This window comes from Esox lucius, chromosome 9 (genome assembly GCF_011004845.1).
Source record: "Esox lucius isolate fEsoLuc1 chromosome 9, fEsoLuc1.pri, whole genome shotgun sequence".
Taxonomy (NCBI): Eukaryota; Metazoa; Chordata; class Actinopteri; order Esociformes; family Esocidae; genus Esox; species Esox lucius.
This window is the reverse complement of record NC_047577.1, coordinates 17334454-17360983: the sequence shown is the minus strand read 5'-3', so window position 1 is coordinate 17360983 and position 26530 is coordinate 17334454. Positions and strand designations below refer to the sequence as shown.

At 39.2% G+C, this 26530-nt stretch overlaps 1 protein-coding gene across 1 annotated transcript in view; it reads right to left on the bottom strand.

Annotated features, from left to right (window-relative positions):
- Nucleotides 1-26530, bottom strand: part of zmp:0000001082 (integrin alpha-L) — a 162302-nt gene that overhangs the window by 123200 nt on the left and 12572 nt on the right. Inside the window, 17 exon segments of the mRNA XM_034294157.1 lie at nucleotides 5122-5279; nucleotides 5406-5551; nucleotides 5669-5866; nucleotides 6034-6174; nucleotides 6254-6285; nucleotides 6288-6380; nucleotides 9590-9713; nucleotides 11556-11620; nucleotides 11791-11926; nucleotides 13250-13400; nucleotides 13517-13659; nucleotides 14450-14580; nucleotides 14681-14795; nucleotides 22151-22230; nucleotides 22641-22729; nucleotides 25210-25321; nucleotides 25699-25897. Coding sequence (XP_034150048.1) covers nucleotides 5122-5279; nucleotides 5406-5551; nucleotides 5669-5866; nucleotides 6034-6174; nucleotides 6254-6285; nucleotides 6288-6380; nucleotides 9590-9713; nucleotides 11556-11620; nucleotides 11791-11926; nucleotides 13250-13400; nucleotides 13517-13659; nucleotides 14450-14580; nucleotides 14681-14795; nucleotides 22151-22230; nucleotides 22641-22729; nucleotides 25210-25321; nucleotides 25699-25750 — 1966 coding nt within the window. The 5' untranslated portion in view covers nucleotides 25751-25897.

Below are 26530 nucleotides of genomic sequence, written 5' to 3'. Positions count from 1 at the left end.
GACAAAGCTAGAGATCAATCTGTCATGCTGATTGAGTTAGGATAACAGACTGTTCTTACTCTGTTGGCCATGGTTACCTGCAAGGAAACATGTGCTGTCATCATTGCTTTGCACAAAAAGGGCTTCACAGGCAAGGATATTGCTGCTAGTAAGGTTGCACCTAAATCAACCATTTATTGGATCATCAAGATCTTCAAGGACAGTTCAATTGTTGTGAAAAAGGCTTCAGGGCGCCTCAAGAAATCCAGCAAGCACCAGGACCGTCTCCTAAATTTTATTCAGCTTCGGGATCGGGGCACCACCAGTGCAGAGCTTGCTCAGGAATGGCAGCAAGCAAGTATGAGTGCACCTACATGAACAGTGAAGCGAAGACTTTTGGAGGATGGCCTGGTGTCAAGTAGGGCAACAAAGAAGCCACTTCTCTCCAGGTAAAACATCAGGGATAGACTGATATTCTGCAAAAGGTACAGGGATTGAACAGCTGAGGACTGGGGTAAAGTCATTTTCTCTGATGAATTCCCTTTCCGATTGTTTGGGGCATCCGGAAAAAAGCATGTCCAGAGAAAACAAGATGAGCGCTACCATCAGTCCTGTGTCAGGCCAACAGTAAAGCATCCTGAGACCATTCATGTGTGGGGTTGCTTCTCAGCCAAGGGAGTGGGCTCACTCACAATTTTGCCTAAGAACACATCCATGAATAAAGAATGGTACCAACACATCCTCAGAGAGCAACATCTCCCATCCATCCAAGAACAGTTTGGTGATGAACAATGCCTTTTCCAGCATGATGGAGCACCTTGCCATAAGGCAAAAGTGATAACTAAGTGGCTCGGGGAAGAAAACAGACATTTTGTGTCCATGGCCAGGAAACTCCCCAAACCTTAATTCCATTGAGAACTTGTGGTCAATCCTCAAGGGGCAGGTGGACAAACAAAAACCCACAAATTCTGAAAAACTCCAAGCATTGATTGTGCAAGAATGGGCTGCAATCAGTCAGGATGGGGCCCAGAAGTTAATTGAGAGCATGCCAGGGCGGATTGCAGAGGTCTTGAAATAGAAGGGTCAACACTGCAAATATTGACACTTTGCATAAAAACCTTTGACACTTATGATAAGCTTGTAATTATACTTCAGTATACCATAGTAACATCTGACAAAAATATCTAAAGACACTGAAGCAGCAGACTATGTGAAAAATCATATTTGTGTCATTCTCAAAACCTTTGGCAATGACTGTACTTGTCTAATCAAATCTAACCTTAAGAAGGAAGAAGAATTAGGATAAACAATTCAACAAGTCACGTAAAGGAATCCATTTATATCATTATCAGGGTCATTCATATGAGGTCATCCTCAGATAACACGCATACTTCTTCTTGCCAATGTCGGCCTCAGATCGAGACATCGTATACATTTAGAATGTAGAGAGGACAGCTGTGCGTATGAAAGATTGAATGGATCGTGATCCATGTATAACATTGAGAGATTAGCTTTGCGCGGAGATCTAATGGAATGACTTAACTGTGACAGCAGCCTACAGGGTTGGCTATTAATCTTGAAAACGTCAAATTAAATAATATCCAGAGATGTAAATCTTCACCATCTTGCTGTCAATATGTACTTGTTAGTTAAAATAAATACAAAAATATATCCGCCATCGATTGGGCATTCTTTTGTAAATATATAAATACCATGGGAATCTTTAATTTATGAACACAATCAACTCTCATCATCCCTGTACACATCAGCAATGCATGAGCATCACCAGCGAGAGCTAGATAACCTCAATTCTGAGAAATTCTTAGATATGTCATCAACTTTTGACAACATTAAAATGTGTAAAGTGGTATAGCTTTATGATGGGCAGTACCTCAGTGCCACGACATTAGGAACCACTACCCAGGCACATTACTATTTCAAACAGGTACGTCTTAAGTACATACAGAAGAGTAGTGGTGTTACCAAGGTCACAATACTATGCCCAACCATTGAAACTGTGTATGTTTGTTAAAATTATTGCCACAGTAAGGGCAATACATTATCCTATCTTGTTATATCACTTTACCTCTTTGAAACTGTAGCTAAACAGCTAGCTACTAAACAGTAATTTCCAAATTACTTTGAATAACAGGCTGTCAACCCAATCAGTGAAGACAGTGTTGTACCTACCCTTTCAGTTTTGACTTAATGTTATTTCGTGTTTTGGGGAAATGTGTTAGTTTGGTGAAGGTGTATTGTATTGGGAGTGTTATGGTATGATGGTTGTGTTTTGAACTTTGGGGGGGGGGGGGTGGGGGTTAATTGTGGGAGAACAAGTAGAGTTGTCTTTGTTATGTGCTTGCTGAAAGATGAATCTGTATGTCATGTGTTTTACTCAAGAGTGGCTTCTATCTAGAGAAATGCTGAAGCTCTGTTAGTGTGGCCATTGGGCTCTTGTACATCTCCTTCACAAAGACCCATCCTGCCCTGGTGACTTAGTTTGGCCTTAGAATAGCTGTCTGAATACGTTCAGGGCTCGGGTACCTTTTACCACCCACTGTGTCTCCCTGACTAAAGATGCTCCCAGGAAAATCAATCCAAGGAAGTGGCATCATACCTTGTCCCTAGACAAAGTGTCATTTTTTTGGTGAAGTATACTTTGAATTAATAGTTTTTTTGACAATGTTGGAAATGTAACATGATTGCTTTGGAAGTCTTAGGAAGACCAATCTCAATTGATCAATAAAAAGAAAAGATTAAGATGGGCAAAAGAACACAGACACTGGACAAAGGAAGCCAGCATATCCCAGAGTGGCCTCTCCACTGCTAACATTGAGACTGGTGGTTTGTGGGTATTATTTAATGAAGATGCCATTTTAGGACCTGTGAGGTGTCTCTTTCTTCAACTAGACACTCTACTGTATTTGTCCTCAGTTGTGCACAGGGAAGACAGTTTGTGCTGTTGTATGAAGGGAGTAGTACACTTTGTTGTAAGAGATCCGCAGTTTCTTGGCAATTTTCACATGGAACAGCTTTCATTTCACAGAACAAGAATGGACTGACAAGTTTCTGCAGAAAGTTCTTTGTGTCTGGCCATTTTGAGCCTGTAATCAAACCCATAAATGCTGATGCTGAAGATACTCAATTAGTCTAAAGAAGGTCAGGTTTATTGCTTCTTTAATCAGCACAACAGTCATCAGCTGTGCTAACATAATCGCAAAAGGGTTTTATAATGATCAATTAGCTCTTTAAAATTATGAACTTGGATTAGCTAACACAACGTGACTTTGGAACACAGGTTGCTGATAATTGGCCTCTGTACACTGATAGATATTCAATTAAAAATCTTCCATTTCCAGCTTCAATAGTCATTTGTCACATTAACAATGTCAACACTGCATTTCTGACCAATTCAATGTTATTTTAATGGAAAGAAATTTGCTTTTCTTTCAAAAACAAGGAAAAGTCTAAGTGACCCCAGACTTATGAATGGTAGCGTATGTATAATGTATATTTAAATATTTGGCTGTAATCTAGTGTTTAAAGTAATATACTTGAAACATTCTGCAGTCACAAAAGATATGGAAGGCAAGCTTTTGTTTCAGCATGGCACTAACTCTCCTGATCAAACTAATCATCAATTCCTTGTTCATGCTTTGGGTCTTCAGGATGAAAGAACGGGGATAATATATCAGAGTTAATTACTCAGTATTATAGAAGTTTTACCTTCACAAGAGTCATCATGGAGAAAGAGAGGCCACGAGAGTGGAGGATGGTTAGACTGGTGTTGTAGGAGTCATCACCATGATTGGACAGCTTTATAGTCACCATGCAGTAGCTCTGTTCTTCCACCACTAAAGTTGAGTTGCTGATAACCCAAGACCATACGGTCAGAGAACACGGTTTTCCCAGAAACTATTATCTCTACAAACAAGTAACATTATGTACTTTGATACTCACCTAAAGCTGAAATCCACAAGGTCTGCCACACAAGTTCCATTTTTTTTGCAGTTCTTTTCAAAGGGCACCTATGATGAATCCAAGACAATTGTAAATATGTTGGAATCTTTTCAACTGTTTGAGGGGTTTCGAGTATTTATCAAGATTTGGGTGTCAGTTAACAGAAGTGACATTTTCCCTGGGGAGGTGTAGTATCTGCATCCAGTGAATCCATGACAGCGCTGGTGGTGAGTCCAGTTGTTCTGAATACTGTTTGAACATTGTTAGTGGATAGGGATTAGTCAGACCAGGGACAGTCTTACGTACCTCTACAACAGCCTGTGTAGGACTGTCAGTATTCAGGATGGCATTAGGACTCCCTTGATGGCTTTCAGATTGAAAAAAATGCAGTTTGACAATTACAGGTGATAGTATGTCTATCACACAGGCCTGAAAGAAAACAAAATGTTGAAATAGTTTCACTATCCACAGTCTTGCAAATAAGATCAACCCACATTACCAATCTGACAATATTTCATCAGTCTAAACACTTAATGTTGTTCATTAGTTTCCCTCCTTGTGAGGCGGTAGTTTGTCACTGATCATACTGTCATGTAGACGGAGTGGTTGAAGCAGGTCTGTGCATTTCTCAGCTCCACAGTTGAGCGAAGACTTCTAATCTCTTTATCTTTGTCACTGTAGAAGGCTCGGCTCCTCTGCCTCACTGGATCTACGTTCAGCACGTAGGAGACGTTCATCCCTGCGCTCAGCGCACCTAAAGAAGTGCACGAAACATGATTTACCTAGGAGAGAACTTCTGAAACCCATGGTTCCATGGATGTAGTAGAAGATAGCAGAGACCGCGTCAAGGTCTTAAATCCCAGATAAATACCCCGGCTGAATCTTTTGGTACAGAGTTCTTCAGACTAGAAAGAGTCCAACAGCCACTTAAAGGGATAATTCATATAAATCATATTTGGGTTTAAGGTGTCTTTGAAGGGGTTTCTGTTTGTATTACAGTATTTGCTTTTCCTCCATGCAATGTGATTACCCTAATAAGCTTACTCTGGCCTGGGGCTGAAATTAACCATCGCAAACTGTTGCCGTGAGACTTCATACAAGAGATTTCACACAAATATGACTTTCTCTGATGGAAAGCACAAAGCCATTAATCAGTGTAACTATCATGCTAATAGCTCTTACCAGTTTTACTATGTGTGGCTTCCGCTTTGTTAAAGCAAACCGTTAAAGTGAACACATTGAAAATGGTATCGTCTTTTGCCAGACAGTCAAAGTTATAGGTGCTGATCTCCGATGGATGGAAGTAGATCTTAGCAGAGACGGTGATGACTGGCCTGGACCTATGAGTGATATAGATTGGGAAGTTGGGTTGGTACATATTCGGATAGAAAAAGCTGTACAACGTCTTCACTGTTTAAATGACCCTTTAGACCTGTTTTCCTTTCATATTGTTTTTTGAGTCATACCTCAAGACAAAAATCGCTCCACGTGCTCCGACTACAATGTCAGTCAGTCCATCTTCACCCAGGTCCATCTTCCCATCAATCGTCTGGCCAAAGAACTGAAGATTAGATGGCATCTTCTGAGATGTCATCATACTGGCTGAGATGCGCTGCAATAAGAAGAAACATTCAACCAAATGGGATTCATATCAGTATTCCATTGGGGATGTCTGTTTTCTTAGGTAATTGCCTCTTTCTTGACTTTGATCTTCATCTGCCTCGCTTACCTGGCTGAATTTAGGGCGGATTCCCATGATCTTTTCACCCAGGTAGATGTACACAGCTCCACTATGATTGTCCTCAAGAGGAGCGCCCACCGCCACATCCTTCAACCCATCTCCATTAAGGTCTAAGAGAGAGGAGATGGAGGAGCCAAATCTGCCCCTAGATGGCACTGAAACATTCATCTCCAGACTCAATTCCAGCTGAGAATGTAGATCAAATAAAGATACATGCCATTTTGTGCAGTTTTGGTTTTTGTTTAAAATTGGATGTAAATAGATATTCATCTATATTCAAATGTCCTACAAATCAAATTGTCCCAAATTCAACCCTAAACCAAAACTTGCAGCAGCCTAGACACACAGCGCACCTTGTCAGTCAGCCTGTAGACATAGATCTTGCCCTCTCTCTGAGGTTGGTGAAACAGTGGTGCCCCGACCAGAAGGAAGTCTGTGTTGCCATCTGAGTCAATGTCTATAGAACACAGCTCTGCCCCAAAGTAGGAGCCAATCTAAAGAATGAAGATCATAATCTTACACCCATACAAAAGCACACCCTCTCATCTAACAGAAATAGCAAATGTTACCAACCTGTTCTCCAGCAATTGTTGCTTTCACATTCCTGTGAATACCAGCACCTTTCCTGTGTGTTCAGATCTTGGTGCTCCGGTAAAATATAGAAGGTTCTTATTTTTATTCCCAACCTCAACAGAGTATCCTACAGGAAGAAAGTAGCATGTACACAGAAGAAAAATATAAAGGCTACATATAAAGTGTTTGTCCCACTTTTCATGAGCTGAAATAAATGATCCCATTAAATGCTTACAAAAATGTCTCCAACATGTTATCAAGAAATGTGTTTATGTCCGCTTTGGTGAGCATTTCTCCAGTGCCATGATGAACCTAGCAAATGTGGTATACCAAAAAGCTAAGGAAAATGAGGTTCTGCTGTCATAATTGTTCGTCCTCCAAAGTTTTTTTTTATTGACAGACCATTTCCTCCATTCCGCATCTTTGATGGAAATTTCCTCCAAATATGAAAATGTTTATGGTTGTCTAACATGGCTTCTGCTTTTTTTTTTTTACATTTTCTTCTGGACTCTCAGAGCGATATGTAGGCCATTATTAATTTATCTTCCATTTCCTTTTTGAGCTTACAGGAGAAGTGGTATGTCTCTCTCTGTAAGCAACATTGTGGATTTTACAACTAAAAAAATTATTTTCAGGGAAGAAAGTATATATTTTTTAATGAAGATTTGTTTTTGCCTAGCATTCATTATATTATAGATACAATGGTTTGAGTTACATAACCTAAAGTAACAGTTTCTCTAGTTTTAATTTTATGCTTTGCCTTAACGCTAACTTGCTTACCCACATAATGCTAACCCACATACTAAAACAGTCTATGTAATGGCTGCTTGGGGTTGGGATAGTTGTAAAAGTTCATTAAGAATGTTACAACCATCCCCTTATGACTACCATCCCTTTATGACAACCATCCCCTTATGACAGCCATCCCTTTATGACAGCCATCCCCTTATGACAGCCATCCCCTCATGACAACTATCCCCTTATGACAACTATACCCTCATGACAGCCATCCCCTTATGACAACCATCCCCTTATGACAACCATCCCCTTATGACAACCATCCCCTTATGACAACCATCCCTTTATGACAACCATCCCCTCATGACAACTATCCCCTCATGACAACTATCCCCTTATGACAGCCATCCTCTCATGACAACTATCCCCTTATGACAACCATCCCTTTATGACAGCCATCCCCTTAAAACAGCCATCCCCTTATGACAGCCATCCCCTTAAAACAGCCATCCCCTTATGACAGCCATCCCCTTAAAACAGCCATCCCCTTATGACAGCCATCCCCTTATTACAACCATCCCCTTATTACAACCATCCCCTTATGGCAGAACCGTTGTGACAGATGCATATTCAGGAATACAGTCCACATACACACACACAGAGCATTTATTTCTGCGCTAAATTTAATGTTTGAAAGGAAACGTGTTTTTTGTTTGAATTGTTCACTTTTACTTAATTCAGAACTGTTCATTCTTTATTCTTCAATAAAGTTCTTGTATAAATTGGATAGTGTGGATCTTATTTGAACAAATTACCTCTGAATGTTACATCTACCTCCAGCTAGTGTTACAACAGCACTAGGTTGTAACAACAATACTCTGTGCATTTGACAGTTAATGTTGACAAATGTTTTTTTGAACTCACCCTGTGCCATTCTGGTTCTTATCTCACTTAAGGAATCAGCCGGAAATCTCCCTCACTTCACATGAACGGGCACTCTCTCAATTCTCATTGCTTGTTGAGAGGTCTGCTTCTCACTCCATTAATAACAGTTTAGCCTACATTTTACTGATCTTCGTAGCAAAAAGCTTTTATTTAATTGAGTACATCAAGGCAGCAATCGATGACCATGTTATGCTGCGTTTCATTAGATATTTTAAGGCAGGTTGAACGCGTGGGCAGGCACAGTGCAGTTTTTGGTTTGGCTAATTTTTCCAAGTAGGGTAAAATAGGGTAAAATGGGGTGAACTACTCCCCCTAAGAACATTGTCTACTTGCGACAGAAACTTTTAAATGTTGGGGGAAAAAGGTATGTGGGTGATGATTAGGCTTAGGAGAATAAACTATAAGGGAACCAAATGGATGCAGTTTATACTTTTTTAGATATTTGATGAAATTTTATTTTAAGAAAGAAAAATTATTTTCTTTGGACTGGGGTCACCCCCAACACGCTCATCCAACATATTACTACTTTATTTAAAAAGTATTCTACATTTTCTCTGTAAACAAGTGAATTATTTATCTGAAAGCTTCACTACTTGCACGCCATTTTTTTATAGATCTAACCTAATTGAAACATATCTGGAAATCTTTAAACATTAAAAAGAAAATTACATCAGAATCATTTTGTGGAAAAAAGTTGTGATGACACAGAAAACCTTTTTAGTTAAGCAAGATCAGTGGCAGCCAGGGAAAGTGTTGGGCAAAAAGCCTTGTCACACCTTTTTTTTGATAGATCTTTGTGAATTTCATAGGGGTAATATAGACACAGGTTTTTGGTTGTGGCCAACCACCCGTCCAGACAGCTACTGTTAGCAGGACCCCACTTGAACCCAATTCTAACAGCAAGGACAATAGAAGCTTGTGATTCAGTGTTGAATCAAATGCCTGAACGCTGAGCAGTTTTCCAGATAAGAGGGGCTGATGTGTGTTTTATACAGTAGCCCAATAGGAGTTTATTGTACTTGGTGCCTTGATCAAGAGTACAATGTTGGGAGATTGCAGAAGTAGAGACAAGTTACCTTCTGTTTAGATTTTCCTGGGCTACAAATAAATGCTGTTTAAGAGCTGGGACATACTGGTCTAATTAATCAATTTAGAAAAAGCCTGTTTCTACACTTAATATCAAGTCATTTCCATATTTTAAAATAAAACATTGTGGGTTGGTTTCCTCAGACACAGATTAAGCCTAATATAGGGCAGAAATATCTTGTTCAATAGAAAACTCTATGGATCTTGTTATTATAATCCTAGAATAGGCTAAATCTGCCTCTGCGAAACCGGCCCTGTATGTCTTTAACATAATGTATTGCTATTTAAACCGGAAAATAATTTTAGATCCCAATCTGCAAACATTCTAAAATCGGGTTAGGGTTTGCACGGTTTTCAAATTAGCTGAACTTTCATGCAGCACAGGTAAATCAATCTTCTTTGTCTTTTAGTTGCAATCAACTTTGGGTTTTAACTTTGAAAGGAATTGATAGCTACCTAGGTACTGACTATACATTTTTGAATAAGAGGTTGGTGTTATGCTGAAATTTGACCCAAAACCCACCATTGTGTGTTGAGCTACAGAATGTGTCTTGAATGTTGTTTTACCCATATAGGAGTAGTTGTCCAATATGGGGTCCTGAATTTCCCTTTCCTCTGATTTTGGACCAACAGTCTCATAGAGAGATCCACGCCAGTGATTTGATCCCACTGAGCCCAAAAACAAAGTGTTCTGTACAGGAAATAAAATATTGTCATTAACATTTTAATCTTAAGTATTAATTATATAAATATAAACAGGTGCTGGTCATAAAATTTGAATATCATCAAAAAGTTGATTTATTTCAGTAATTCCATTCAATAAGTGAAACTTGTATAATGTATACATTCATTCCACATAGACTGATATATTTCAAGTGTTTATTTCTTTTAATTTTGATGATTATAACTGACAACTAATGAAAACCCAAAATCAGTATCTCAGAAAATATGAATATTGTGAAGAGGTTCAATATTGAAGACACCTGGTGCCACACTCTAATCAGCTAATTAACTCAAAACACCTGGAAAGGCCTTTAAATAGTCTCTCAGTCTATTTCTGTAGGCAACACAATCATGGGGAAGACTGCTGACTTGACAGCTGTCCAAAAGACGACCACTGACTACTTGCACAAGGAGGGCAAGACACAAAAGGTCATAGCTAAAGAGGCTGGCTGTTCACAGAGCTCTGTGTCTAAGCACATTAATTGAGAGGCGAAGGAAAAGATGTGGTAGAAAAAAGTGTACAAGCAATAGGGATAACCGCACCCTGGAGAGGATTGTGAAACAAAACCCATTCTAAAATGAGAGGGAGATTCACAAAGAGTGGACTGCAGCTGGAGTCAGTGCTTCAAGAACCACCACGCACAGACTTATACAAGACATGGGTTTCAGTTGTCGCATTCCTCGTGTCAAGCCACTCTTGAACAAGACACAGCATCAGAAGCATCTTGCCTGGGATAAAGACAAAAAGGACTGGACTGCTGCTGAGTTATGTTCTCTGATGAAAGTACATTTTGCATTTCCTTTGGAAATCAACATCCCAGAGTCTGGAGGAAGAGAGGAGAGACACAGAATTCACATTGCTTGAAATCCAGTGTAAAGTTTCCACAGTCAGTGATGGTTTGGGGTACCATGTCATCTGCTGGTGTTGGTCCACTGTGTTTTCTGAGGTCCAAGGTCAACGCAGCCATCTACCAGGACGTTTTAGAGCACTTCATGCTTCCTGCTGCTGACCAACTGCTGACCAACTGGAGATGCAGATTTCATTTTCCAACAGGACTTGTCACCAGCACACAGTGCCAAAGCTACCAGTACCTGGTTTAAGGACCATGGTATCCCTGTTCTTAATTGGCCAGCAAATTCGCCTGACCTTAAACCTATCAAAAATCTATGGGGTATTGTGAAGACGAAGATGCGATACGCCAGACCCAACAATGCAAAAGTGCTGAAGGCCACTAACAGAGCAACCTGGGCTCTAATAACCCCTAAGCAGTGCCACAGACTGATCGACTCCATGCCACACCGCATTGCTGCAGTAATTCAGGCAAAAGGAGCCCCAACTAAGTATTGAGTGCTGTACATGCTCATACTTTTCATGTTCATACTTTTCAGTTGGCCAACATTTCTAAAAATCCTCTTCTTGTATTGGTCTTAAGTAATATTCTAATTTTCTGAGATACTGAATTTGGGATTTTCATTAGTTGTCAGTAATAATCATCACAATTAAAAGAAATAAACATTTGAAAGATATCAGTCTGTGTGTAATGAATGAATATAATATACAAGTTTCACTTTTGAATGGAATTACTGAAATAAATCAACTTTTTGATGATATTCTAATTTTATAACCAGCACCTGTACATATATATATATATATATATATATATATATATATATATAATCCATAAGCCAATGGAAATTGTAATTTGATTATTCTATTAATATTTCCGGATTAATAAACTAATAGGATTTAAATCCTATTAGTTTATTGGATATACTGTATTTTACTATTGTTGTATTTGAATGTTCTTACTTTATAATACACAGCACTGAACCCAGTCTGTGACATCTCTTTAGTCAAGTTTTCAGTCTTGGAACCTAGTACAAAGGGACACTTATTACTTAAAACAATTAATTAACAATTAGTTTGTATAATTGAAGATATTTTCATCAGAAAATACCAGTATATTTGGAATGTAACCAGTATTAGCGTCACAGGAATCTGACTAGTAGTGATTAATATTAAACAGTTGAATTCAGATTTCTACCTTCAATGTTGAAAATCTTTTTTTGAAAGTTTTCTAAGATTCCAGTAAGTCTGTTGTAATTCTGGATGTGGAAAGTGTTGTTCTCTTTTGGATCTGATGCCAGGGATTGGAGTTTTTTAATATCAACATTCTTGACCTGCCAAGAAATATATAACTTGAGGACAGTAAATTAAAATCTTCTTTCATTTTCAATATTAAAATATATTTTCTTACAGTAACTCGGAAGTTGCAGCAGTTCTCTAACACTGGTATACAGTTGCGATGGAAAATCTAAAACATTTAGACTAAATACGATCTAGTTCAAATGCTTAAATGCTTGGAGGTGAATTTAGACTATGGATTATCTAAAACGACATAGTGATTTAGAAAATCCATCACCAGGGTTGGCACAGTGATAATGTCACTGCTCAGAAAGCTACGTCATTGGAAAATAAATTGGATGTTCAATGAATGACAACATCTCAAGATCAACTGTTTAGAGTCCAATTAATGTTACAGCAATGAAGCAGGTTCTTAGTAACAAATTGGATGTATAAAATAGGGGATAGCATTTTTGTAAAGGCAAAAACTTAATTTTGCTGAAAGCATTGTCCAAACAGGCCATGGTCCTCAGTCGGAAAAGGGTGGCTTGCCCACTTCAGGTTGGTGGAGAGTGCCTGCCTCAAGTGGAGGAGTTGAAGTATCTAGGGGTCTTGTTCACGAGTGAGGGAAGGATGGAACGGGAGATTGACAGACGGATCGGTGCAGCTTCTGCAGTAATGCAGTCGATGTATCGGTCTGTCGTGGTGAAGAAAGAACTGAGCTGCAAGGCGAAGCTCTCGATTTACCAGTCAATCTACGTTCCTACTCTCACCTATGGTCATGAGCTTTGGGTCATGACCGAAAGGACAAAATCCCGGATACAGGCGGCCGAAATGAGCTTTCTCCGCAGGGTGGCTGGGCGATCCCTTAGAGATAGGGTGAGAAGCTTGGTCACCCGGGAGGAGCTTGGAGTAGAGCCGCTGCTCCTCCACATCGAGAGGGGTCAGCTGAGGTGGCTTGGGCATCTATTCTGCATGCCTCCTGAACGCCTTTCTGGGAAGGTGTTCCGGTCCCGTCCCACCTGGAGGAGACCCCGGGGAAGACCTAGGACACGCTGGAGGGACTATGTCTCCCGGCTGGCCTGGGAACGCCTCGGTGTCGCCCCGGAAGAGCTGGAGGAAGTGTCTAGGGAGAGGGAAGTCTGGGCATCTCTGCTTAGACTGCTGCCTCCGTGATCCGGCACCGGATAAGCGGAAGATGGATGGATGGATGGCATTGTCCAAATACTTATTGAGTTCATGATATACGGGTGTTTCTATGTTCATTTTAGTAGTCAGTGCATTGCCTGGTGATCAACCAGATGTAGTTATGGCAATTCATGGTTTTAATGGAATTGAATCAGACAGTGTAGTGTTTGTGGTGTCTTTTTAGGACTTACCCCAATGATTAAGCGGAAAATGTTTTTCTCATTACTTCTTTTGATAGAATCCTTTCTGTCAGTGTCACTAGAATTTCCGTCAGTGATTAGGACTATTACTTTAGTTGCATCTGGAGTGGCACCAGCAGTTGGGTTTTCAAAAATATTCTCCCTAAAACCAATGTACGCAAACCAAAGGAAATTAAGAAATTAAACCACATTCCTCTTTTATCACATTAGTTGTATAGGTTCAGTAAAAATTAAGTATAATAATCAACTGTGACTCACAAGACAAAGTGAATCGCCTTATGTGTGTTGGTTAGTTCACTCATGTGCTGTTCATTCCATAGCTTGTCCAAAGCCGTCCCTGCTTGGTAGTCATTGAAGTTGAAGACAGTCCTAGTATTTGATGAGAACTGAACCGCTGCAAACTGCAATTTAGAGAAAGTTAAAAGGTAATAACTCATCTATTATTTCACATAGGATTTAAAACATTTTTGGCATTTTGCTTCATTATTGATTAGTGGTTCTGAAACCTCTTTGGGACACCCAGCCATTCCCTGTAGCCATTCCATGTATGAGATGTAATCCAAAACTAGCACATCTGAATAACCTACTAATTATTAAGCCCTTGACTACTTGATTCAGATGAGCTAGTTCAGGGCGACAACTAAACTGAAAGATATCTGAGAGGTTTGAAAAACCACTGCTTTAGTCCACTGGACCAAATGTTTGGAAATCTCATTTTACTCTAGAAACTCCCTCAGGTGTGTTAAGTAAATACAAAAGACTGACTTTGTCAGTTGAGTGATCGTGCCCTCATATGCCCTGATCTGACTTACTTCCTGGTTGGATGTGCCATGTGGAAAAAAGCTAAATGGCTTTGCATAAATGCTGAGGTGAAAGACAACGATTTTCAACTCTACCAAACCGTATGGTCGTAGGTACAATTGGATAACATTACAATTGGGAGGGGAGACAAGGGGGGACAATAGGTTTGAATACATATTTCTTAAAATATAATGGTAATAATATGGAGAAGCTTTTGGAAGATCTGGCACACTAAATATCCCAATAAACTCAGATCCTCACCCAATGCATTGATTTTGTTAATCCTTTTCTTAAAAACAATGTAATATAACATAGTCATAAATAACTAGATGTCTGTTCATCAACCTCACCAGCCTGATTAAAGTTGGCAACTTTTTAAGGGAATTGTACCTCAATTGAGGTGTTCTTAAGGGTTGTCATGATATCCTCTATAAATCTTTTGTTCTGTTCAAAATCAGTCGGTGTCATGCTTAATGATCCGTCAAAGAGGAAAACAAGGTTCACTATTTTCTTAGTACATTCTGGAAGAAAAAAAAACAACATTTTAATATTCTGTATATGATGCATAACAGTCACAAGATTCTTATAAAAATAAACTGTTTTCAAGTTTAGCAGCTATACCTTGGAAGTTCGGTTTGAATTCAGAGATGTTATCCAACTGGGTGTTGAACTGATAGCAGATGCTGTTCAGATATGAGTTCCCATCACACTCGTGTGACAGGCCCGGGGTGCAGGCCTGGAGAAGGAAAATATTAAAAGTAAGTCATTATTTATTTTTATTTATTTGATGCTTATAGATATGTATGCACAATACAAAAGCATGACCAACTAATTTCAGCTCACCAAAAGCAGAAAGCAATTACTCAAAAGATAAAATAATTTTGTCTGCCTTGTCAAAAAACAGAACTGGCACAGAATGCTTATAAATCATAAAATGTATGAATACAAATGTAATAATGCTATGACACATATATGAACCCAAGTTGATAAGAAATAATTGTGCCCTTAGGAAATGTGTATATTTGTGGGGGAAGTTTGGAAAAACAAAACACAGGCGTTTGAGGACCATCATATCACATAATGGTAGAATTGATAGAAAAATCTTGGTATTTTTAAAAATGTCAACCAACTCAAGCCTATTGGCTCTACCACAGTCAACATAGATGGTGCAAACACAGATTAGCATAACAACTGTTGTCCACCAAATGCTTCAAACTTGTTGCTTTGTGCCGGAAGTCATTCATTGTAAATGGAGCAATGCAAAAAGATACGTTTCTATGGTGGCCCGGAAGTGCAAAACACAACCAGTAATACAATTACATACCCCCAATGAAAATTCTCCCCCCAATAGTGCAAAATACAAACACTATTACGATGACACTCCCAATACCATACACCTTCCCCAAACGTGAACACATTCCCCCAAAATCTGAAACAAATTTAGTCAAAACGGAAAGGGTAAATACAAGACTCTCATCACTGATTAGATGCACATTCTGATATTCAGGGTGAACAGGACACAGAAAATTATTTTACAGCTGCTATGAGAAGGAAGTATTATTTATAATTCTGGTTACATGCTAACTGCATTTCGTTGTACTGTAGGCCTACTTCTACAGGCGTGGCCAAGTTTTGAGGATGACATAAATATTAATTTTCATAAAGTCTCCTGCCTCAGTTTCAATTATGGCAATTTGCACATACTCCAGAATGTTATGAACAATAATCAGATGAATTGCAATGAATTCCAAAGACCCTCTTTGCCATGAAAATGAAATTAAACAAAAAATGTGCACTGCAGCCCTGCCACAAAAGGACCAGCAAACATCATGTCAGTGATTCTCTCGCTTGCACAGGTAAGAGTGTTGACAAGGACAAAGCTAGAGATCAATCTGTCATGCTGATTGAGTTAGGATAACAGACTGTTCTTACTCTGTTGGCCATGGTTACCTGCAAGGAAACATGTGCTGTCATCATTGCTTTGCACAAAAAGGGCTTCACAGGCAAGGATATTGCTGCTAGTAAGGTTGCACCTAAATCAACCATTTATTGGATCATCAAGATCTTCAAGGACAGTTCAATTGTTGTGAAAAAGGCTTCAGGGCGCCTCAAGAAATCCAGCAAGCACCAGGACCGTCTCCTAAATTTTATTCAGCTTCGGGATCGGGGCACCACCAGTGCAGAGCTTGCTCAGGAATGGCAGCAAGCAAGTATGAGTGCACCTACATGAACAGTGAAGCGAAGACTTTTGGAGGATTGCCTGGTGTCAAGAAGGGCAACAAAGAAGCCACTTCTCTCCAGGTAAAACATCAGGGATAGACTAATATTCTGCAAAAGGTACAGGGATTGGACAGCTGAGGACTGGGGTAAAGTCATTTTCTCTGATGAATTCCCTTTCCGATTGTTTGGGGCATCCGGAAAAAAGCATGTCCAGAGAAAACAAGATGAGCGCTACCATCAGTCCTGTGTCAGGCCAACAGTAAAGCATCCTGAGACCATTCATGTGTGGGTTTGCTTCTCAGCCAAGGGAGTGGGCTCACTCACAATTTTGCCTAAGAACACAGCCATGAATAAAGAATGGTACCAACACATCCTCAGAGAGCAACTTCTCCCATCCATCCAAGAACAGTTTGGTGATGAACAATGCCTTTTCCAGCATGATGGAGCACATTGCCATAAGGCAAAAGTGATAACTAAGTGGCTAGGGGAAGAAAACAGACATTTTGTGTCCATGGCCAGGAAACTCCCCAAACCTTAATTCCATTGAGAACTTGTGGTCAATCCTCAAGGGGCAGGTGGACAAACAAAAACCCACAAATTCTGAAAAACTCCAAGCATTGATTGTGCAAGAATGGGCTGCAATCAGTCAGGATGGGGCCCAGAAGTTAATTGACAGCATGCCAGGGCGGATTGCAGAGGTCTTGAAACAGAAGGGTCAACACTGCAAGTATTGACACTTTGCATAAAAACCTTTGACACTTATGAAAAGCTTGTAATTATACTTCAGTATACCATAGTAACATCTGACAAAAATATCTAAAGACACTGAAGCAGCAGACTATGTGAAAATTCATATTTGTGTAATTCTCAAAACCTTTGGCCATGACTGTACTTGTCTAATCAAATCTAACCTTAAGAAGGAAGAAGAATTAGGATAAACAATTCAACAAGTCACGTAAAGGAATCATCATCATCATCATCATCATCATCATCTTCTTCCGCTTCATCCGGGGCCGGGTCACGGGGGCAGCAGTCTAAGCAGGGATGCCCAGACTTCCCTCTCCCCAGACACTTCCTCCAGCTCTTCCGGGGGGACACCGAGGCGTTCCCAGGCCAGCCGGGAGACATAGTCCCTCCAGCGTGTCCTAGGTCTTCCCCGGGGTCTCCTCCCGGTGGGACGGGACCGGAACACCTTCCCTGGAAGGCGTTCCGGAGGCATCCGAAACAGATGCCCAAGCCACCTCAGCTGACCCCTCTCGATGTGGAGGAGCAGCGGCTCTACTCCGAGCTCCTCCCGGGTGACCGAGCTTCTCACCCTATCTCTAAGAGAACGCCCAGCCACCCTGCGGAGAAAGCTCATTTCGGCTCATACGTAAAGGAATCCATTTATATTATTATCAGGGTCACCACTACCCAGGCACATTACATACTATTTCAAACAGGTATGTCTTAAGTACATATATAAGAGTAGTGGTGTTACCAAGGTCACTATACTATGCACAACCATTGAAACTGTGTATGTTTGTTAAAATTATTGCCACAGTAAGGGCATTACATTATCCTATCTTGTTATATCACATCTCTTTACCTCTTTGAAACTGTAGCTAAACAGCTAGCTACTAAACAGTCATTTCCAAATTACTTTGAATAACAGGCTGTCAACCCAATGTTGTACCTACCCTTTCAGTTTTGACTTAATGTTATTTCGTGTTTTGGGGAAAAGTGCTAGTTTGGTGAAGGTATTGTATTGGGAATGTTATGGTATGATGGTTGTGTTTTGAACTTTGGGGGGGGGGGGTTAATTGTGGGAGAACAAGTATTTGATACACTGCCGATTTTGCAGATTTTCCTACTTACAAAGTGTGTAAAGGTCAGTAATTTTATCATAGGTACACTTCAACTGTGAGAGACGGAATCTAAAACAAAAATCCCGAAAATCACATTGTATGATTTTTAAATAATTTATTTGCATTTTATTGCATGACATAAGTAAGAAACCAGTAAGAATTCCGGCTCTCACAAACCTGTTAGTTTTTCTTTAAGAAGCCCTCCTGTTCTCCACTCATTACCTGTATTAACTGCACCTGTTTGAACTTGTTACCTGTATAAAAGACACCTGTCCTCACCTTCATTCAAACAGACTCCAACCTCTTCACAATGGCCAAGACCAGAGAGCTGTGTAAAGACATCAGGAATAAAATTGTAGACCTGCACAAGGCTGGGATGGGCTACAGAACAATAGGCAAGCAGTTTGGTAAGAAAGGCAACAACTGTTGGTGCAATTATTAAAAAATGGAAAAAGTTGAAGATGACGGTCAATCTCCCTCGGTCTGGGTCTCCATGCAAGATCTCACTTCGTGGGGCATCAATGATCATGAGGAAGGTGAGGGATCAGCCCAGAACTACACAGCAGGACCTGGTCAATGACCTGAAGAGAGCTGGGACCACAGACTCAAAGAAAACCATTAGTTGCAGCACACGCAAGGTCCCCCCTGCTCAAGCCAGCGCATGTCCAGGCCCTTCTGAAGTTTGCCAATGACCATCTGGATGATCCAAAGGAGGAATGGGAGAAGGTCATGTGGTCTGACCAAAAATAGAGCTTTTTGGTCTAAACTCCACTTGCAGTGTTTGGAGGAAGAAGGATGAGTACAACCCCAAGAACACATCCCAACTGTGAAGCATGAGGTGGAAACTTAATTTTTGGGGAAGCTTTTCTGCAAAAGGGGACAGGACGACTGCACCGTATTGAGGGGAGGATGGATGGGGCCATGTATCGCAAGATCTTGGCCAACAATCTCATTCCCTCAGTAAGAGCATTGAAGATGGGTTGTGGCTGGTTCTTCCAGCATGACAACGACCTGAAACACACAGCCAGGGCAACTAAGGAGTGGCTCCATAAGAAGCATCTCCAGACCTGAACCCAATAGAAAATATTTGGAGGGAGCTGAAAGTCTGTATTGCCCAGCGACAGCCCCGAAACCTGAAGGATCCGGACAAGGTCTGTATGGAGGAGTGGGCCAAAATCCCTGCTGCAGTATGTACAAACCTGGTCAAGAACTACAGGAAACGTATGATCTCTCTAATTGCAAACAAAAGTTTATTTACCAAATATTAAGTTCTGCTTTTCTGATGTATCAAATCCTTATGTCATGCAATAAAATGCAAAATAATTACTTAAAAATAATGGGATTTTCGTAAAAACATTTCTGTAACATTATTTTTGTGAGTCACTAAACAGAGTGCTATTATAGTAAACAACAAGGTCCTGGCTTGAAATAGACATGAAATTAAGAGCTTGCACGAAAAGATGAATTGAATCAGTGATTCAAATGATCCGACTCTGTACAGAATGATTCAGTTCCCTAGTGATTCCACAGATACCGACGACCTCTCGAAAGTTACGCACTGCAACCGGATACGCCGGCACTGTAGCATTACCACGCGTATTCCGGAGGGGCTGTAGTGAGGGGTTTGTTGCAAAATTTCACAAAGATTGTTACGTATCAACCCGCTACTTATTGCGCTTCTATGTTTTCCACGTAAGTTTCCACATTTGTATTATGCAATGTCTCTGTTGTTTTTTGAAGCGTTTATGAGGAGTTAAAGACCTGCGTGAAGTTGGCCCCCCCACCAACGCAAAACGTCGTCAAACTATGCTCGTTCGTTTGTGCTACGTTTGTGCTGTAAAAAGTTTTGTTTGTGCTGCTTCCGTTTTTTAGATATTAACATAATATTTTTAGGTCAATCTGAGGTCAACCAGCCCCCCCACATTCTCCAAATTCACCCAAAATAGTCTCGATCGTTTGTGCTTCGTTTGTGCTGTAAAAAGTTTCGTTTGTGCTGCTTCGGTATTTTAGATATTCAAATAATATTTTTAGGTCAATCTGAGGTCAACCAGCCCCCCCCCACATTCTCCAAATTCACCCAAAATAGTCTTGATCGTTTGTGCTGGTTTGTGCCGGTAAAAGTTTTGTTTGTGCTGCTTTGGGTTTTAAAATATTGAATTATAGACGATGACGTCACCAGCCCCCCCACATGCTCCAAATTCACCAAAATCATTTTATTTCGGTTTTGTCTATTCAATCTCTAAAATGTTAGATGCTAATAAAGATGATTTAATAGAACATCATGCAATTTCTTACCAGTTTTTTTTTGTAGTCCTGTAGTGTTTAATAAAAACGTAATGTTTTTCTTTTATTAGGCCTATGTCACTCTTATCTTCTGCTACTCTATGAGCAAAATGGATTTGTGCGCGTGTGCCATCAAGTCGTAGTAAATGTAACTTCAGCATTTTTGGGCAAGAAAACAGCTAAACTATCCTTGAGGTGAGCACACTTTTAAAGTAGAATTGACGAAGACGTTCTGTCATCATATAATTTGTTCAATAAACAATTATCCTCACTTCAGTGTCTTGTGATTGTATTTAATTTTTACGAGTCTCATCTGCTACACTCCACTCCCACCACTAGGGGCAAGTGACACTTCCATTCAAGAATGCTCTTGTATAAAATTGTGTAGAGTTAGTGGAGAAAAGGTCGATATAAATCAAACTACAAAAGTCGTTACTAATCCAAATGTCTGAACAATGTAAGTATACATTGTTTTAAAACTGTCTGTTACAATACTAGTAGCTGCAAGAATATTGTACAACATTCAAGAGAGCTAACCTTGTTATTGAACAGAACTCAATAATAACACTTCTATTACTAATTTAGCTATGAAATGCTATTTACAGTTGCACCAAGTTTCATTTTAGTATTAAAAAACGACCATGGGTGCAACTGTATTTAACATTTCATCGCTAAATTAGTGATAGTGTTAGCAATGAATTTTCAGTTCAATAGAAAATGACAATCGAGGGGTGAAAATTACCATATTGGTCCTAATATAAGATATATTATCCATCTACATTATCCTTACTATATTATATGATCATTATATTCAGACCAATACAGTAATATATTAAAACAAATTTATGCTGTACATGATATTTTTTGGAATCAGAATAATTGAGGGTAATTATGTTTTGCTTATGCCAGATGCCCAAGAAACCAGCAGTCGACAGGGATTCCATTTTCACAGTCCTGTGTTCATCAAAAGAGGCACAAACCAGCACAAACGAAGCACAAACAAACGAGATTATTTTGGGTGAATTTGGAGCATGTGGGGGGGCTGGTGACGTCATCGTCTATAATTCAATGTCTAATATTTTAAAACCCAACGCAGCACAAACAAAACTTTTACCGGCACAAACCAGCACAAACCCTTGTGCGCCCTTTGGGCATTTTTGTACATTTTTTTTTGTAATTTATTTTTATTTTTATTTGGGTATCATTTTGTCTGTGTTGCACCTAGGGGCATGATTTTTTGCCAGAACACATTTTTTGTATTTTTTTTTAATCCAATGTCTTTAACTCTTTCATGTCTTTCATACTCTGTTCATGAATTTTGCACCCTCTTGACACCTTGGTGTGTCAAAAGAAAGTTTAATGGAAGTCAATGGGACATTTCTGTCCACAAAGGGGTCCAGAGGGAGTATCTGGCACTACATAAAATATACTAATGCAATCAAATCAATTTTGTTGCTAATCTTTGACATATCCAAGACTCTAATCACCACCAAAGCCCCATGCCCTACTTTTTATTATATGGAAAATATAATTTTTTTAATGATTTTTTGTAATAAATAATGAGGTAATTCAAACAATCAAGCCAGCATTTAAATGGTTAAAATCCTGAAAATTATTGAATGTTTGGTTGTTTTGAGCAGGTTTCAAGTTGTTTAAGAGATGTATGGAAAAAAAAGAGCACAAGGGTTAAAAAGAGCATTTGAAAAATGATAGTTAACGTATACTATTCTAGTTATCTTACAGTAAACATGGGAGGACCAGAATATTCTGGAGACGATGGTCCAGCCAAAGACAATCCTTTGTACTTGGTGGTGTTACTTCCTGTTTGGATAGAAAAGACAGACATGCAAAAAATCCACTTGTGCTGTGGTTCACAAATGTTTTCATTCAGGTTCTTCTTTCATAATGTGTGAACCTCCCACACCAGTATCTAAGAGACCAACAGGGTTCTCTAACTGGGGAGAGGAAAAGGCTTTCATGAGCCTGCTGCCCGAGAGAAAATTCACGTCTCCAATTTTATAACTTACGGGGAAAAATATATATTTTAAAGTTCCTAATATTACCACAGTGCCTTTTTGTCCAAATGTATCCCAATGTAATAAATAATCAATTGTATAATATTTGTTTACGTCGAGCCACCCAAATTTTCACGATTATTTGTCTTGTTTAGTTTTCTACCATTCTTAGTTGCAGTCCAGGAACCACATGGTATCCTCTGTTGTCATCCCTACCTTGAATATCTAAACATTTCATTTGGTCTTGAACACATCTGCAGACGCCTCCAGATCCATTCTTCTGATAAGGTGCACTGACCATTACCCTTTGGGAGAGATACAACAGAATAGGATGATTTGGTGTATTTGATGGTACATTGTTGTACTATTTCCTGTTCCTATATTTAAAGTCATCACTGAGGTTAGAAGGCAAACAGAGCACAGCTAAAGAGGAGGTACACAGGATGTATTTAGAGGTGTGATATTATAAGATATTACTCAGACTTTCCATTCCATCAGAAGTTTGATATAATGAACAATTCTATTCGTGGGCTACACAGCGACTGCAGCTCAAATAATTTAAGAAAACTGACAAAAATAGGTGTCTGCCGATTTGAAATCAAATTGTTCGAATAGTTTTTCCATTAAAATAACAAAAGTGTTTGGTGATACATTGCAGTCATTGTTAATGTTGTAAATGACTACTCTAGCTGGAAACTGCTGATTTTCAATGGAATATCTATAGGTGTACGGAGACCCATTATCAGCAACAATCACTCCTGTGTTCCAACTTGTGGTTGCTAATCCAAGTTTATTATTAAAAAGCTAACTGATAATTACAAACTTTTTTGTGATTGTTAGCATGACTGAAAACTGCTCTGCTGATTTAAAGAAGCAATAAAACTGTCCTTCAGACTAGTTCATTATGTTCAGCATCAGCGTTTCTGGGTTTGATTACGGGCACATCAGTCTATTGTTCTGAGAACAACCAAAATTGATTAACCACAAAAGAAAGAGTGGACCCCTGTGTACAACTGAGCAAGGGGACAAATACATTCGTGTCTAATTTGAGAAACAGACGCCTCACTGGTCCTCAACTGGCAGCTTAATAAAACAGTAACTGCAAAACACCTGTCAAAACATCAACAGTGCAGAGGTGACTCAGGGATCCTAGCCTTCTAGGCAGAAATGCAAAGAAAAAGATATATCTCAGACCAGCCAATGAAAATAAACGTTTAAGATGGGCAAAGGACACAGACACTGGATAGAGGAAGAACTTTTGTTTTTAAACAACCTTCCCCAAAACCAAAGTTAGACCGACTGACTAATGCATTTATTACTGGTGATATGTGTTTGAGGTAGAAATGTTATGTCCTTTAAATACTTTTAGTGCTTTAGTTTATGGGGGCCATTAAATGTAGTAACTCTTAAAATATAATGCGATAGATCAGTATAATAATGATTAGATTAAAAATAATGATTAGATAATCAGATTTTTGTTTCTTTACCTTTACATAAGCAGTCTGTGATTCTTTCATGGACAGACTGTGTATTAACCGTATGTTATTACCTTGCAGTTATGCAAGAACAGGTAAAGGAGCTAGTTTAGAACATCCCTTGTCTGACCAATATTTCATTGTACAGAATACAGTTGCTACACAATTAACAACTCCCCTGTCTGATTATTTGGTTTGGTCAGTGCCAGCTCAAAACCTCAATAGAATTTGACACAATCAGTAAGATCCTGTCTACTTCAAGATTTGGTTTCAATTACAAGTAATTGCATGACCCAGCTGGTGAACATCTCAGGCATTATTTTTTGTTGTAATCATCATTGTAAAATAGCTGATGAGGACAATAGAGAGAGGAAAGTCTAAAATAGACAGCCACATGTGGTCAACCATGACTAGTCTCAAATCCAGGGACCAACCAGGACTGACTGCTTAGCTACTGAGGTGAGCCAGCAGTGTGGATGCAGGGTGTTATGCTACTTTTAGTAGAAATTAGACTGATATTGACTGTAATCCCGACGTTAGATTTGGTCTCATCCAACAATCATATCCAATCATTTTCTAAATGTTTATTTTATCCAGCATAGTACCTCACAATATTACAACTTGTGACTGCCTCAAAGATTCTGGAAGGATCCAACCTCTCATTTAACAACAACTGGCACATTTCAGTCTCACCCGTAACTGATTTTAAAGGCAAGATGGGAGGAGGAATTATACATTGACATTTCCGAAATAGAAAAGGAGAATAGCCGGAAAGAAATTCCTAAAGGTTCATTAAAAACCAGACATTGTCTTATACAAGTCAAGATGTTACTACAGATTACACAATTTAAAAAGCAAAATAACATAGGATTGCAATGTGCTAAATATCGAATGTTGTTCTCCTGTGCTGTAACCTGCATGGGTCCTTGTCAGAAATCTTAGGGATAATTTTTCGATAATTTTGCTGAGTCCATTTGACCCAGAACCACTGGTTGTCCATTTTGAGACCTTATGGATCATCAGGTTCTGCTGTAAAATCTACCCATGGCATGTTCAACTATTTGTGAGACATGAATCAAGTATTTAATAAATATCATTATAAATTGGGGAGACCCTGAATGAAATGTGTTGTTACCAGGTTTATTATAGAAATAATGCAGCTCTGGGTTTTGTGCTATTTGGTCTGTATCCAGGCACTCCACACCTCTTCATGACAAAATAAACATTATGTGTAGTTGTGTTAAAGTGCTCTCATATTTTTGGCTTTCAAAATGTGTTGTGTTGTTCATTACAACAATAATAAAACTTACCCTTTCTCTTTGTCAGAACTGAATTGCAGGACTTTGTATCCAAATAAAGCCTGTTCTCCTTTGTAGATTGAAGGGTTTACCACATCAATGTTAAAAGCCACAGAAGAGACAGCTGGGGAACAAATAAAGAAGCACAGTAAATCTCCAACATACAACAAATAATAATTAAAAGAGCATTTTACATCTTATCAATATTAAATATTTTACATTAATTACCATTATTTTAGATCATGATCACCAAAATGTTTTGCACAGGAATGAGAAGGTTCACACCTTTTGCCAATACTAGGATACATCAAAATAGTAAGTAACTGAAGTTCTAAATTGTTTATATAAAAATTGGTGTAGACCGTCAAGTCAGAACTGCTGTCCACATTCAATGATTTGGAATTTAAATAATAAAAATGTTTTCATATATATGCACAATTACATATATTTTATATTTTACTTTAAGTAGGCCTATTAATTACAAATGTAATCAGCACTTACCCATTACTGTCAAGCAGGTGAGCAGGAAAATGGGTCCCTGCCTGGACAACATCTCCTTGGCTTTGTCCAGTGGCTTTTTTGGAGGAAAATATTGCAACACTCAACCTTTGCATATAAAACGTCCTTGTCTTCCGGCACTGGGTTTCCTGTGTGATTCTTATAAAAGGGCGTCGACACCCCCAGCTGCAGTTGAGATGGCCTAGAACATGGATATACATTTTTAAGCAATTTCCTCTTTTACATGAGTAGTTAATGTAGGGTATAATGTGTCATAATGGTGATTTATGGCCCTGTAGGGCAGGACTTCCATATTGATGTGACAGGTGGGCGGGACATCCGGTTTGTAGTGTGGGACTTCCGTTGTGACGTATGTTAGGGTGGGACTTCCTGTATGACATGTGTACGGGCGGGACTTCAGGGGTGACGTATGCATGTCCGGTGACTTTGTAATTTATGATTACATTGATGTGTCAGTGTTTGATGTTTTACAACACCTGATGAGCAAAACAGACTGGTGGTATAACAGGTGGGTTATGTTTGATGATTAACAAATGGGCCTTAGGGTTCCAGAATGTTAAATTCCCAAGCAATAAATAAGTGTTGTGTCAGCGTTAAGATGTTTGGTGTTCAACAAAAGGGTGCCAGGGTTCCACTGCCATGTGGTGCGACAGATGTAAACATCCATGTTTTATAATGTGCGTGTAACATGGTGTTTTTCCACAAGCACAGAGTTACGTGTGGGAGACATGCTTTTTGTGTAAGATATAAAGAAAGGGTTAGGGACTTTCTATTTGGAGAGTCTCAGCCCATTTTTCATTTTAACAATAGATGG